A 15793-nucleotide genomic window follows, 5' to 3' on the forward strand; every position below is an offset into this window, starting at 1 on the left:
AATATTAGAACCAAAAAATATGTCAATGAGTTTGAGTTCATTGGGTCACATGGAAGCTATTGAAAAATAGTGTTGATATTAATGTTCATATGGAATATAAAATGCAAAAGAAAATGTAATAAAATAAGGAGATATGTCTTATTGGTCCAATAAAATGTGGCATTGCTTTGAGTCAGTGGGTCACATGACATGAAAGCTTATGAAGTTAATGCAATTCTCCTTCTCCTGGAGTGACATTCCCAACTGCATTAAGCGGAACCTTAGACGCTCCTAAACCTTGTGCCGGCCCGGACACATTTAATTCGCGCACTTCGAACCAGGCGACATAACTGTTTACATCGCGGTAGTTTCCTGTTGGGGATAACTTAGCTGAGCTAACTCTAGTGGCATCATTTCGCAGTATTTATTAGGTTTGTTTAGAAAATGTCTCGCTCGGCTCTGAGATGCCCGGGCTGCGACTCGTCAAACATCATAGACGATGATTTGTACGCGCAGGTACAGCTGGTGTGTGTGGACTGCGGCGCCGTGGTGTCAGAAGGATCACTGGCTGACGAACACGTCGAAGGATCAGGTATGAACACAACACAAGGAGTTTGCAACTAACGATTATTTTTTATAATCGATTAATCGGGTGCTTGTTTGGTCCGTAAAATGTCAGAAAATGTTGATCTGAACCTGGAAATGATAATGTTATCGAATGTCTTGTTTTGTCCACAAACCAAAATGAATCACTTTTGAAGATTTCTTTGTTATATGAAGCAAAGACACCAGAAGATATTGATATTTAAGAAGCTGGAAAGATAAGAAAACTTGTTTTAATTATTGAAAAAACATAATTCATAAATATCAACACTTTTATTTTGGAATTATGTGTCATCAAAATGAAGTTATTGCAATATCAGATTATGGTGATATCATTTTCACATCGCCCACACTTACTTACTGAACAGTTGCTTTTTTCCCAAAAGGTTGGACTTTTTTTGACCAGACTCAGTGCTCAGTGGCTCCCAGGTCATCTGAGTTTGAGACCCCAGGTCTAAAGGCTCTTAAAAGCACAACATCTAATTTGTGAAACTGCTATATTTTTGGAAAACAGTTGGAGATAGAAGAGAGAGACCAGTAGTAGATGTACTGACAATAGGGCTGAATACTTGATTGGCATTTTATTGAAATTGAAACACAGCCTACTGCAATTTTCAAATCGCTGGAGGCGCAATAAAGCCAAAATGTGTGTCTATCATTTTAGATTAAGTATTGTCTTGATCTATACACATCATATTCTACAAACTGAAGAGAACATCTGCACAAATATCACACAGTAATCATTTTAAATGTTTTTTTTTATTGAAAATGAGAATAATGACGTAAAAACTGCCTTTCTGTCTGATATCACAATTCCTGCCAAAGTTATCACAATTAGATATGTATTCAAAATCGGACATCCCTAACTGACAATATGATTACTTTAATATTATAGATTGAAAAATATGGAGGTGGTCATTGTTTATAATAGTAATAACTACCCCCTGCCTCAGTTGAACTTGCTAGGGTGACTCTAGGTCCATATTTCAACTGTTCTCTTTCAACATTCATTTTGGTGTCTCACGACCTCACTCGCGTTCCAGAGAACTGCTGCCTTCTCATCACAGACATAAAAAACACAACACTGCTATTTTGAGCAGCCCTTGGAGAGTCATGTGGATAGCTGATGGTCTGAATCTGTATTGTGTGAACTCATTCAAAGATGGTTCGAGTGAAACACGGTTGTTTTCATTGTAACATTACAACTTTACACACCAAACTTAAGGTTATTCAAAATGCCCTCTAAATATACTATTTTTACAGTGTCATCAGTGTATTCTTGGCTCATCATCTTGTTTGCAGGAAACTTATAAATTAGTTTTCCTGCAGTAGGAAAACCAGGGATCAAAACTGTGCCCCACTTTCCTGTCTGTGCTAATTTGGATTAACACATTTGATCAGGGATATGCACTGTTTATGTTTTGACAGTGTTCTCCTCCAGGAGACAGGACATAATTATCACCTAGTGAATATGGAAACTTAAAGACCTCTGATGTGGTTTGTGTGGCAACCCTGGGGCAAAAGAAAACTTTAATTGCATCACGTTGTCTGTTCCTGCTTCATAATAATAATGATGATGTTCTTTGTTGGTGAATGGGATGAGTATTTATTTAATTAACAGCCGTACAACGACAAACTTTGCTTTGCTGTTCTTTGTTTCCTCAGTACTTGCTGTGCACAGTGTGACAACCTTTCCCAGAAACACTGCATTCTTTTCTGGCTTGTTAAAGACTGTTAAAATATCTTACAACAGTAGGAGATGTCTTTGCTTTTTCCACCCACTAGTCCAGAACTTAAACTAAAAAGTATTTAGTTAAATCAGAAACCTGAACGTCTGAAAACGTTGGAGTTTTCTTTTGAAATAACACTGATGTTGAAGAACTCACCATATTTAGTTCTCTTTACAAGGTTGTGTGGGTAAATGTGTTTGAACTGTTTATATATTGTAGCCTGACAAAAGCTGTTGACAATTCCATTTTTGCCTTTGCTGAATGTTTGCCTTTTCTCAGGCGTTAACTTCGTCCGAGCCGTGACTTCAGCCAAAAAGCCGTGTCCAAACCTGATAAAAGGTAAGATCCTCTCACCACGGGGACTTTTGCCTAATAGATACATGGTTAGATGCAGCTCCTGCCACTGTATCCTTGTATATCTTTGATGAAATGTCTTTACAGGCCTGCAGCGTGTAAAAGTCATTTGTCAGACTCTCAGGGTCCACAGTGGAATTGAGAATCTCTCACAGTCTCATTACCAGCAGGCCTATCAGCATGACAGTTTCATCAATGTGAGCCTCCAAAAGAAAGATGTTCTCGCTGGTTGCTCTGTGCTCGTGAGCTGCCGACTGCTTAACTGGCCCATTACCATGGGAACCATCGGCTGCCTGGTGGATGCTGATCTGGAGATGGTGGGAGCCGTTTATAGAGAGATGGTCAAGATTCTCAACATTGTGGCTCCAATTATTAACGTCACAGATGTGATGGAGGCCCACGTTCAGGAGTAAGTGAAGGACAGTTGTCCGAAAGTTGTCGCGATTGTAACTAACGTTCAAAATATTTTCTCATAGGGATGTAAGGAACTGTCCATTTGCTAAAATATTGCGATGTTCTTTGTCATTGTCATGTTTCATCGGTTCTTTCATCGGTTCTTTCATCGGCTTCATCAGAAATGAAAAATAAATCCCAACATATTCCCTTGCTTATAGTACCCAATATATGGTATTGTTACACCTGCATTTGGATATATATCGTATCACCAGATTCTGGCCACTACAAGGAAGTGTTTTTTTTTTTCTTTCCGCCAGGTATAAAATCAGTTCTCTTCATGTTCCTGAGGATCTGGCTGAGAACCCCAAAGACTTGACCAAACGAGCCGTAGCTCTGGTGGAGCTGGCAGCAGACACCTGGATTGTGACTGGCCGGAGGCCCATTCCCATCATGATGGCTGCAATCTATTTGGCTTGGCAGTCCTTGAAACCCACCAAGCAGCGACTCAAATTCTCCTTGGACAAATTCTGTCAGATTGCCAAAGTGAATAAGCATAGGCCAGCTATGAAGAGAATTGCCGAGATGAAGGAGGTGCTGTGTAAGCTGGGTAAGGAGATTCCCTGGGTCAGTGAAGCAGTTACTGCAGATAATATTGTTTTGCATGTGGCGGATGTTCTGCAGCACAGGTACACGCTGTTAAAGAGGGCACAGAGGAGCCATGAGAAAGCTCAGCTGGACAATTGTGAAGTCAGTTGTGGGGACTCTCAAACCGAGGACGGCGGAGCTCCCTCCCAGATCTCTGACTTTGTAAAAGAAACTTCAAATTCAACCTCTGTGGAACAATGGGAACCACATTCTGAACAAGGAAACGGATGCGACAACACGTGCACAGTGTCTGATCCACACGGTGACAGTCAGCAAAGCCAAGGTCCCGCATCCAACTGGGGTAAGAGAGTGCTGTTTGCTCCCCCATGTGTGGTCAATGCTAAGAGGAGGAGAGTGGAGCAGCCAGAGCTGAAAGATGTCACCGGTGATGAAGAAATCTCCGACAGTGAAATCGACTCTTACATTCGCACTCCGAAAGAAGTGAGAGACTTTGCTCTGAATCAGAAGATGCTGTCTGTGTTGAAAAGTCAGAAATCATAAGAAATCAGCAGGGATGCACTGAAATGAAAATACTTGACCGAAAACCGAAACACTGAAAGAAATGATTACGCCAATCCGGTGCCATTTGTTTTTTTTAATCTAATTTTGTTGTTATGGCTGGGACTGTGTGTAGTTACCTCACTAAAGTCAAGGCATTGCAGTATATTAGTATATTATATTATAGATATATAGATTATTATTCATGCTTGAAAAAAATAATTCAATTAAGAATCTGTGAAATTATTTAGGAGGATCTTATCGAACATATCAGACAACAAGGGTGCATGCCCCTCATCTGGTGCAGACAGACGGGCCTTTTTTTTCTGCACGCCGCTCCTGTGCTGTGTGCTTCTCTGGCTTTTGCGCAGAGACTTTCCAGCATGTGTTGCACCGTGTTCTCACATTTATTTGGAACTGTTTTATTGGTGTTCCAGACTGATCTTGGAAAGACTCTAAGCGGGAATAGACAGGCACGTGCTGGCTGCAGTTTTTGCATGCGTCATCAACACAACGTCCTGTTATGGTCGTTTTGTTTCATGATAAAAGTCTTTCAGCCGAAAACTTTTCAGTGCATCTCTATAAATCAGTTATGTAATTGGGACCGGTGGTTGCCACTTAAGTTGTTGATTATACTGTACACACCAAACATGTAGCCGAAATGCCTTTTTTATATTTTCAGACTTATTTTGACAATAAAATGTTGTCCAAACCTTACTTATGCTATTGGTTTTGGGCTTTTTTCCCCCCAAAGAAACTATTAGTTTAAAGTTGATATACTGTATGTGTAATATATATATATGTACAATATCACATTTTAAAAGTTAAAAACTACAATCCCCAATTGAAAAGGTTGCAGGTACGAGGTACTTGATTCTCCACTGTGTTCATGCACAAACCCGTACACATACATAACTGTCTCCACCTCTGTTTTTTTGTGTGTTTCTTTTAAATACACAATGAAGCCGTTTGGTTGATTTAAACATATTGACAATAAATGCAGGTTGAGAGTGAAAGTGTATCTGCTTTAGAGCAGCACTGAAAAATTGAATACATTAAATATTTACCAACAAAATGTAAGGGGGGAAGATAGTGTTGGCTAACCTTGGCTTAAATTCCCTGTGCTGCTCATCTGTCCGGGAGAAAAGTATCCACACCAGCATGTTTGCTGCAATCTGTAGTCGGCTTCCTCTCCTCTAAACACCCAGGGTTTTCTTCTGTGGTCGACAAGAAAAGGGGTAGCAAGGCTTTACAGGTTAAACTTGGCAGAAGTTCCTCACGTTGGTCCACTGTCAACTTTCTCTCCACTTTCATCAATCTGTATTTTTGAAGCATCTCCACTGCTGGCCGAGGTGTACGGGGGTTTTTGGCTCCAGTAATCAGTATTTTCTACTTTAGCTGCGAGTTTTGCTCACTCTGCTGGTGAAGTGCAATCGGCTGCATCATTGGGTGGTTTTCAAACTCAAAACATAAACACAGTTTGCAGCCCACAAATGAAAATGTACTTTGTGAATATACTGGGAGCACCATTGCTGCTAGTGAAGCCAGTATATCAAAGATTCCTCAATCTCTGATGACACCTCATGGTCATTTGGCATTTGTCACATTTCAATTGGCTAATTGGATACATCACATCTTTGGATATCAAGGAAAACTTTTTATTTTTATTTTTATTTTTTTTTAATTAAAATATCAGTAAAATACAAGAAAAAGGAATTAGTTTAGTCTGCAAAACATCCGCGCATGGTTTTGCTGAGTGTTTCACATTTTGGGAATGGAAAAGTTTTGTCGTAAATTGGTAGATTTCACTTTGAGTGCCGGTATTGTGAATGCTGTCGTAGTTCATTTGGAGACAAGAATAGAGATGCATCTTTTGTTAATGCTTTTAGTTCCACCTGCCAAGAAAAGGCTCATAATTCCAAGTAAATTCAAATAAAAGCCTTTTGTTGTATTAATTGACCATCTGCCTTTTCAGGTATTTTCACTCCACTCTGCACTGTAACTTCCATATACTTAAAAACTTAAGTGTGCAATTCAGAGCAAAAAAAAAGGTTGATTCCACTTAAAACCATTTTCAGTGTAGAAAAACCTCCCTACATTTCTGCCGTACAATAAAACTGTAAAAGCCTCTGCAGAAAAGAGCAACGTTTGGAGTTGAGATACATCTGTGGTTTCATCTTGTGTCCACGAATGCTGAGCTACTTTAAATGAATTGCTGCAGGTCACTGACCCTGACTTAATAAGAGCCAGACAGAACTGACATACGAAAGGTTATACTAAAAGTTACACATGGTTTGCAGTGTAGCACTCACCCATTTTGATCAGAATTAACAGACACAAAATTGCCTTCACAGGGGAAAAACACCAGTATATATGAAAATGCCAAATATGCAGACGTGATAAAAGAGATAAATAAATATATGTTCAAACTGTTTCAGAACGAAAACACTGAACAAGCTCGGTTTATATGCAGCAAAAAAAAAACAACTGCTAATGCATTTGAATAAACTAAGCTGGTACTGACAAACGTTTGACATCATTTCATTTTCAATCATAAATAATCTTGATAATCACTTAAAAGTATCATTCATATGTAATTTATAATTCCTGAAGCAGAGAGTCAACATAGTCTGAATTTAAACAAAGTGTGCATGTTTGTTTTTTTTTTGCATGTAACACCACAAACCATATACTGTACATGACTCACTAATGATTCTGACAATATGCTTATGTACCCATTCAGTCACTGAGTAATGGTGGGGAAAGGGCAAATAGACACATTTTTCTTTTTATTTCACTGACAAGAAGCTTCACAAAGTCGAGTTATTACCGCCCTCATTCCACATGTACATACAGAGAATACAGAATGGCACAGAGAAAACATATTTCACCTCCACATTACAATGGCTCTACTTTTACATTTTTTATATATATATACATATATAAAAGCAATAATACAATGCTATCAGAAATAATTGGATAATTTGTACAGTGAGGTGCAGGCTTTGGTTAATTAAAGCTCAGGGGCACAAGTCTATGACTTCAATTTCTTCCACGGTGAGCACCACATTATTAAGTCTGACATTATTGGCCTGCTGCCTGGAGTAAAACAAACACATCTTCCCTGACCACTTCAATGGTCTCCAATGCTCTTCACCTTGAGTAAAGGTGCAATTATTATTATTATTATTTTTTTTTTAATCATGCACTCATCTTGCTCATTTATCTGTTAAAGGAATACTTCACCGATTTCCATTTAGCTTTGTATTACTAGAATAGTGGTAGAAAAAATACTATCCCTATTTTAGTAATACAAAGCTAAATGGAAATCTGTGAAGTATTCCTTTAAAGGAAAGCTGGAAGCTGACTTAATCTTTCCATTCAGATCTTTCTGCTTCTGTGGACACATCTGATCCAGACCACGTCCTGCTGTATTTGTCATATGTGAGCGCAAAATCCAGGAAATGTCCACAGTCAAATCTCTAGACGTTACCCAGATTTAATCTCAGATGGCTGTTGATCTATCGATCTGTTCATCCAACACTGTTCCAGACATGGATATCGTGACAACTGTAGTTCCTGGTCTGAACACTGGGACGGATGGTCGTGATTTCCATAGTGGGAGATACTAAAAACACGAGTGACAACACTTTTCCTACAACTCAAACTAAAATCATCTGACTTTTTCCACAGTTCGTACCTGGGTAAGACACTTAACGCCGACACGGTCCTCCTGACAGCTGTGTTGGCAGTGTGTGAATCGTTGAAGATGCGCTGCATGTGCAGTAGGTCCACTGTATGAATGTGAGTGTGAATGGCATTGGACTATAAAAGCGGCATATAAATGCACAAATTACTTTTCATTTCCATAGAATCTGCTGCTGAAATGTATATATTATATTCCCGTCATTTTGGCATGGCCATGATAGACTCTGTAAATATCATAACAACCTTCTGTCAAATGATCAGCCTCTTCTTTCAATAGCATGAGGATGAATACTGATTTGATTTTTAATACTGTTTCTCAAACCATACATTGAACAAAACACCTTCAAACACCCCAGAATAATCAGAACTCTCCTCAATGGCCATTTATGTGGATATTAAAAGCAGCCGTGATGAAATCCACAAATCCGGCGCCACATTAAAGGTTTAGTAAGTAAGTCGGTGATTACAGGACCACACTGGCGGCACAGTGATTGGCGGGCATGCCGATGCGATGACGGCACTGGCACTTGAACATCTTCCGCAACTCGGTGCGAAAGTGGTCGTGCAGCCACGCGTAGAGGAAGGGGTTACAACAAGATGAGCTCATGGCACATAGGTGGCACAGCAGCTGTATCAGCAAAAAATAGCGCTTGTTGATGAGGTGAATGTCTATGTCTCGCAGCACATTGAACACATGGATAGGGAGCCAGCACACTGCAAAGGCGGACACCAACAGTGCGACCAAGCGAAAGATCTTTCTCTTGCGGGCCTGTTGAGCGCCGGCCTGGTCTTGTGTCCTGTGGCCCGGCGCAACACATTTCCTCAGTTTGACAGTGATGCAGAGATAAGAGACAAAGACAGCAGACAAAGGCAGGACGTATGTGACCAGCAGGGTGCTGTATGCATAAGCACGTCTCTCCTTCTCCTGTCCCAGCCAGAACTCCTCACAGATGGTGAAGCCTTCTTCCTTGAACTCCACGTGATAGGTGTGCATCACTGCAGGAGCCACCAGCCCACACGACAGCAGCCATATGCCACAGAGGACAGACGCACACATGCCCACAGTGGTGCGCTTCTTCAAGGGATGAACGGTTGCATAATATCTGCAATTTAAAACAAAACAAAAGAGCAACGGAATATCTAATAATGATACCACAAAACGTATAAAATGAAACAGCACTCATGGTATAAAGTAAGACACAATTACAACAAAGTAGACCTGGATAACTCAAGATCAAAAAGAAGAGACTAGTGTCAATGCGGAAAGACCAACTCGTGCAATCCTCACGTCCTCATACCTCAGTTCAGTTCCACAGGGAGAGAAATCAGAGTGCAGAATAAAGCTCACTAAGTATGTTTTGGTACCTGGTGAAGTGTCCTAGTGTCTTAGCAACAGAAACCTGAATTTTATTTTAGTGCACAATGTATACAGCTGGGAACATTTTTCGGACTTTCATCTGATCCGTTTAAAAAATGGATTTACAAGCTTTCCAAACCCACAAAACTCACACATTAAATGAGTTCCGCTTCATGACACTCCAGTGTTAAATCAGCTGTATGTGAGATAGAATCTGGAATGTCTATAAAAGATGGATGATTGGTAATTACTGCCTTTAGTCCTATAGGTTCTCCCTCGGTGGTTACACGCCATTCATATTTACAATAGTGTGCATGTAAAAAGAGGAAGTTCATATTATTGCTCCATTTAATGTAACCCCAAATCTGCATTACCCGGATAGAGAGAACCCACACATGATGATGATGATGATAATAACCACCACTCCACCGTGTAGCCCTCTTATTAATCAGCTCTGACTTGTGTTTTTTTCTAACAGATTCTTGGCCGAAGTAGCTGAGCAGTTGTTTCATAAATCTCTGGACTAATATGTGAAATAATTCAAGGAGAAAAAAAGAAAAGGAGCCCAAAACTGAGCAGAGTGACAGAGAGAGATACACCTACCTGTCGACGGCGATAGCAGTAAGTGTGAAGACTGAAACGTAGACTGTGACGGGCTGGATGAGGAACACAAGATAACACATTGATCGGCCAAAGACCCAACCATGTGGATTGAAGGCGTATGCGAGAGTGAAAGGGACACAGGACACACACATGAGCATGTCAGAGAAGGCCAGATTCCCGATGAAGAAGTTGGTGACACTGTGCATCTTTCTGGTTCGGCAGATGACATAGAGCAACAGGTAATTCCCAAAGACACCCACCACCACCACAAGCACATAACAGGGGATGATGAGAGGCTTGAACCTTTGCAGCAGAGCCACATCTGCAAACTGAGAGCTGTGATTAGTGGAGTTGCTCTGTACTGCAACCTCATAGACGTGTCCGTCCATCTGTCCCCCCGACACAGACGGGTGTGCACCTCCAGCCAGGCTGCTGCGATTCTCCTCCATGGCTGCAGAGCGGCTTGAATATTGTGCAGACCTAATTAGACAGATAAACCCAGACGGTGTTCATGCTCATCAGCGGAACTGCTCCATTTGAATCGTCGTTTAAGAGATCAGTTCCAGATAAATTGAGTGCTCAAATTCAGTGTCATGGGCAAAATGAGTGCTTTTATTTCAAGGGTGAAACTCTGCAGAATATGCACTCCAACTAAAGCTTTTTATGAGGTGCTGATGGACGGTGAAGTCAATCGGCACTGACTTCACCGTGCACGCCCCCAGTATGATGTCTTAGGAATATGTTGAGTGCTTTTCCTCACAGTTAGACGGTCTTTTCTGTCTAGAAATGAAAGTAAGTCCACCATTTACTTCCCCACACAGTCCATGGAGAAAAGTCTGTGACTTTACATCCTTCAGTAACTTAAAATACATGATCTTTGGACTTTAGTGTCTAAAAAATGTTTGTTCGGATTAACAAAAGTGGAAGAAACTGAAAATTAAAAAAAAATGTCTACGTTGACTTTGGTGCAGGAGAGCGAGTAGTTCACAAACTTCCGTTTCCAGACAGAAAAGGCTCTCAATGTTGAGATAAAGCTGCAGATGTAGATTTTATTAGCTGAGCCACAGAGGTCAGTGTTGATGTCAGTACATCAGACATTTCAAAATTTCCTAACCATTATCATGGAGGTCCATATGGCCTCTGGACTGGATTAGTGTCACAGTGTGACATCAAAGAGCTCTGGCACATGACACCTATCCAATCACACCTCAATGTAAAGCGATTTATGTCTGAATGAACATAAAAATACTCCCATTACAAGCCATTATCATTTTTAATTCAATCTTGGAGGAAAATGTGCGACTAATAATACAATAAATAAAAAGACATGCAATCAAATACAGATGAAAGTCCCAAAGCAGCTTACCTCTGTATTATGTTGGTGTTTCTCCCGGATGAAGAGGAGTTTTGTGTGTGTGTGTGCGTGAGAGTATGAGAGGCAGACCTTCCCTGAGCAACTCTACACAGTGAGTGAGCTGAAGCTGGAGCTGGAGCAGCAAGAGAGAGGAACACACACACACACACACACACATACTGAGAGTGAGAGAGCGTGAAGTCTGTACGTGAGCCAATGAGACAGCAGAGACCCCAAAAGAGATTGAATGTCCAGGTGTGAACCAAAGTAATTGGTTAGTGGTGAGTGCAGCACAAACAGAATGGCAGCAATTAGTGACACTTTTTAATTCCCAGGTTCTGAATGAACCTGACTTTTAGGTTCCATAGAATGAAAACCATTCTATTTACCTCCATGTACCACTAGTTTTTCCAGAACTAAAGATTGCATCTGCTTAAACTAACTTGTATGATGGTGTCTGGATGAACAACGTGTTCCTCTCAACAATTCTTGTTTTAAATGCCAAGGACACGCAGCAAAGCTTTAGTCTCAGGTTTAGAGCATGGTGTTCTAACTTACACTCGGCTGCTTTTGGACTCTTTATAAAGAAAATGTGTTGTGTAGATTTTGCTCTAATCCTTGTGCTGTTGCTGTACACACACAAATGCTCCCTCGCTCAGGTGGGAAAGTGTTGCTTCTGTTTTCAGATGAAGGGCACAGCGTATGTCACAGTTTGACAAAATCAAAGCCAAGGATTCAGGGGCCGACACAGCACAAACAATCAGTAGAGTTTGAACAGTTTTATCTTGTTTTTCTTCAGATTATTATCACAGCCATGGCTTTGTGGTCATTTTTGGGGGGTTAACATGCATAAAAACTGCAATATTGCCATAGTGCTAGTTAGTAGTAGTAATAGTTTTTTCTTTGTATTTATCGTTTTGAAAGTCAAGTGAAGTCTATTCTTCTGATATAGCCCAACGTCACAAACACAGTTGCTGTTGAATCTTTACAGTCTATACAGCAACCGTCTCTCCTTAGACCCTCACAGGGAGTGAGGAAAGACTCCACAAGAGAGTGGTACACAAAATATAACAAATTCCAAACATCACAATAGCCTGCATGTCATCCATTCACACTCTGAGATGCTGTGTAAGGCGCCGCAACGTTAAATGGGAAAATCTTCTGCTGAGGATCACGCCTCACCAGGAGAGACGGGAGGCGCTGGAGATCACAGACAAAACAAGAACGAACCTGCCACTGTAACCAATGTACTACACAGTGAAACAAAAAAGATGGAGTTACGTATGTGCATCTGTGGGAGTAAAAACAGGTGAACCTGTCCACTAAATGCTTCATGCTAATGTATGCTGATGTACATTAAGTACCTCCAGTGCTTGCAAATGGGTGGTTTAATTGACTTCAAACGAGGGCACGCTCTTATTTGTTGCGTTGACATCCGTTTCATGACATTTGAGTGTTCAGCCACTGACAGACTACAGCTCATCCAACACTCTGCTGCTCGTTTATTAACCAGAACCAGGAAGAGAGAGCATATTTCTGTGAAAGACAGCCACACACAGTAGTTCAGAGTGATTTAGAAGCACTTTTGTAACAATCGTGATGGGAAGTATGAAAATGTCAGAATAAAACGATGACAGATCTTAACGCCCGAATGGCACATGTGAGGTGACTCTGGTATGTTTGAGGTCATTTCTGAGATGATGTGATTTACATACAAATGAGTCCGATCTTTCCTTGGCAGTTGCAGTGACTGTAGCGTGTGATGTGTACTCATGGATCCTGCATGTCCACTGTGTACTGAATACTGATTCCCTGTGGGATTTTATTTTCTCGGTGTCTGCAAATACCTGGTACAATATTTGTGTATTTAAAAGCATCATACTTGCACGTCCAAATAACAACTTCAAATTTGCACCTTTTTTTTTACCCCCTTTTTCAGTAGTTTGTTCTCACTCAGATAGTCAGGACTGAATGTGTTCTCGTTGCCCTTTTACACTTTTACGCTCACCTTGAAATAACAACGTTAGTGTTCATCGTTTGCTACTTGTTAATACTCTTTTTCTTGCCCCCCCTACTTTCTTTGTTGCCTGCAGCCTCCAGTTTGAACCGTCCAATGAATGAGAAATATTCCTTGGACAAGGTTGATGGAGTCTGTGACAAAATCAACAATTTCAACAGTAATGATCATCAACAGACACTGTATCTCCAACCTATAAGCCTCCCTTTGTTGTTCTTTTCTTTCAAGACTCGGTAGATTCAGATAGATAGTGACAGATGTTGTACACAACAATTCGAATGATGTTATGCCATCAATTCTGTATACTCCGGTCAAAATGAATCACTGGTATACCCTTTTTATTCAGAAGGGCACAGTTCAATGTTCATGTGCTTCAGATTTGCTTTTAAGTTTTTAAGTTCTTTTAATTACATAATTAACGCGCCGAGGCTGACCTCGACTGAGACACAGAAACATTCTCACTCGGCTCGCTCATATTGCCCCCTGTGCTCTTCCTAATAACTCTGCATGATGCATTTCCATTTCACCTTTGTTGTTGCTGCAGCAGCAGTGTGGTGAAGCTTGATGTCTGGGTTTCAGTTTTTTTCTCCCCCCTGCCTGGAGTGCCTGTCGGTGCTGCCGCCACATCATCTTGAGTCCACATACACTCACTTCCCTCACAGACTTTACTTGACTCTGGCCACCTTTCCTTCGGTGTTTGCCGCTCCCCTGTAATCAGAACAAAAGCCTGTCCTCTGTCTGACCATTTTTTTTTTATCTGCCTTCCACTTATCCCCACTGACCCAGCAGGATGCTTTGATGGATGGCTTTCATCCAGTATTTCTTGTGATATTCATATTTCTTATTTTACCTTCTGTTCTCCATTTTTTCTCTATTTTCTCTTTGGGACACTATGGTGGATCAGTGGCTAGCATAGGTTGCCTCACAGCAAGAGGGTCACCGGTTCAGATCTTGATTTGACTAAGGGGCTTTCTGTGGCGTTTGCAAGTTCTCCTCGTGTGCGCGTGGGTTTTCTCCGTGTGTTCTGGTTTCCTCTCTCAGTCCAAAAACACTCAGTGGGTGTGAATGTGAGAGTTTGAGATTGTTGTATCTATCTATATATATATATATATTACTTTTATTTACTTTAATTAGATTAAAAGTTTTCTATTTTCCAAGAGGCAAAGACAACAAGATTGTCCCTTTAAGAAAACGAACCTAATATTATCAAAAAGGCATCGCTATGACAACAACACTCCAGTACACATTCGACGTAATGTTTTCATAAAACACTGAATAATAAATCTAAAGCTCTAAAATGTGTTCAGCTCAGCTCAGCTGACCATCATCTGGCTGTTGCTGCGTGGTAATGGTCTCACCTCACTCTCACTGCATAATAATGTTTTTTGCACTTCCTTGTTTTGATTGCAGTAAAGTGTTGACGTGACTTCTTTTGAACGGTGAATATTTTCTTTTTCCAAAATAAGCTCATTTCATAACTATGTGAACGATGCAGTTAGTCCCTAAACTCATAGAAGCTTTTAAAACTTACTCCTTATAATTCTGCATCACATTTTTATTTTCCAACCAGGAAGTTTAAGCTCTCCTTCTTTTCCCCCACATATTGAAAGATCTTCCATTACATCCCAGCTTATTTCAAAGTGACCACATATTTCAGCAGCTAGAGGTTTACACATTAAGTATGCATCGGGACATGTCTGTGCTTGTGATGCATGTTATTTCCATTGCCATGGCAGTACTTGCAGCACTGTGGTTGTGAACGCACCGAGTGTTCAGTACATTTCTTGCCTCGATTATTATTCCTGCCAGGCCCTATTTTTATTTCCTGTATGTATCAAACATCAGAGGACAACATTTTAGTCCCTTTTAAGTGCTCTTTTTTTTTTTTTTTTACTGTAAATGTATATTTTATAGTGTGCAATGAAAAATACAAAACTTCTGAGGTGACTTCACAAAGTGATTGTAAAAAATTTACACTGAACACAATAAAGGTAACGGTCAATTTGAAATAATTGAATTTGGACCTAAACTTTTCTGCTTTTAAACGATGTTTCCCATGAAAACCTCTGAGATTACTAGACAAATCTTTATCCACATGACCAGAGAGCCCCCCCACACACATGAGGCAGACATAGATGGTTGCAGCTGTCTAATGTGGTGACAAAAACCTTTTCAATAAACCATAGTGATGTTTTTCTTCTTTTTTTGTGCATGTGAAGAGTCAGTGGGATGTGCTGTACTGAATTGACTGTGTGCTCGTCTTCACTTTAAAGAATATTCAGCAAATGACAGTTTCAGGTGAGACGTGTGTTCAAGGACAGTGCTTAGCTGCTGAGCGCTTGCTATAAAGACACCAAAACAAACCCAAAGATGATTCATCTTTTGCAAATGAATTAAAACCTGACATTGAGCACTGTGCTATTCACACACACATTCATCTCCAGCACTGCTGCAACACACTTTCTCTGGAGTTAGTTTACTTCCACCTAGTGGTCACCTTGAGTACAACAGTACCTGTGATGGAGCTGCAAGTTTGAATGAGCTATGGG

General features: G+C 40.5%; 2 protein-coding genes across 3 annotated transcripts; one reads left to right on the plus strand and one right to left on the minus strand.

Annotated features, from left to right (window-relative positions):
• The first annotated feature begins 294 nt into the window (after nt 1-294).
• On the plus strand, nt 295-4854 carry brf2 (BRF2 RNA polymerase III transcription initiation factor subunit). Its single transcript, XM_058618246.1, has 4 exons — nt 295-571; nt 2592-2651; nt 2754-3075; nt 3380-4854. The coding sequence occupies exons 1-4, from the start codon at nt 424-426 to the stop codon at nt 4206-4208; spliced, it is 1359 nt and encodes a 452-aa protein (XP_058474229.1). The 5' UTR covers nt 295-423; the 3' UTR covers nt 4209-4854.
• A 2015-nt stretch (nt 4855-6869) lies between these two features.
• On the minus strand, nt 6870-11453 carry LOC131446406 (prolactin-releasing peptide receptor-like). 2 transcript variants are annotated; one of them, XM_058617602.1, is made up of 3 exons: nt 11240-11453; nt 9874-10353; nt 6870-9016 (listed from the first exon to the last, which is right to left on the minus strand). In XM_058617602.1, the coding sequence occupies exons 2-3, from the start codon at nt 10320-10322 to the stop codon at nt 8377-8379; spliced, it is 1089 nt and encodes a 362-aa protein (XP_058473585.1). In that variant the 5' UTR covers nt 10323-10353; nt 11240-11453; the 3' UTR covers nt 6870-8376. The 2 variants fall into 2 exon arrangements, with proteins under 2 accessions (XP_058473585.1, XP_058473586.1); XM_058617603.1 differs by lacking the exon at nt 11240-11453 and having other exon boundaries at nt 9874-10683.
• Nucleotides 11454-15793: the final 4340 nt, after the last annotated feature.

Source organism: Solea solea, chromosome 19 (genome assembly GCF_958295425.1).
Source record: "Solea solea chromosome 19, fSolSol10.1, whole genome shotgun sequence".
NCBI lineage: Eukaryota > Metazoa > Chordata > Actinopteri > Pleuronectiformes > Soleidae > Solea > Solea solea.

Excerpts from the sequence above, each read along its gene's own strand:
- brf2 (XM_058618246.1), top strand. The coding sequence starts at position 424 with ATGTCTCGCTCGGCTCTGAGATGCCCGGGCTGCGACTCGTCAAACATC. Across the intron at positions 572-2,591 it reads CGAACACGTCGAAGGATCAG|GCGTTAACTTCGTCCGAGCC; the intron begins GTATGAACACAA and ends GCCTTTTCTCAG. Across the intron at positions 2,652-2,753 it reads GTGTCCAAACCTGATAAAAG|GCCTGCAGCGTGTAAAAGTC; the intron begins GTAAGATCCTCT and ends ATGTCTTTACAG.
- LOC131446406 (XM_058617602.1), bottom strand. The coding sequence starts at position 10,322 with ATGGAGGAGAATCGCAGCAGCCTGGCTGGAGGTGCACACCCGTCTGTG. Across the intron at positions 9,017-9,873 it reads ACTGCTATCGCCGTCGACAG|ATATTATGCAACCGTTCATC; the intron begins GTAGGTGTATCT and ends TTTAAATTGCAG.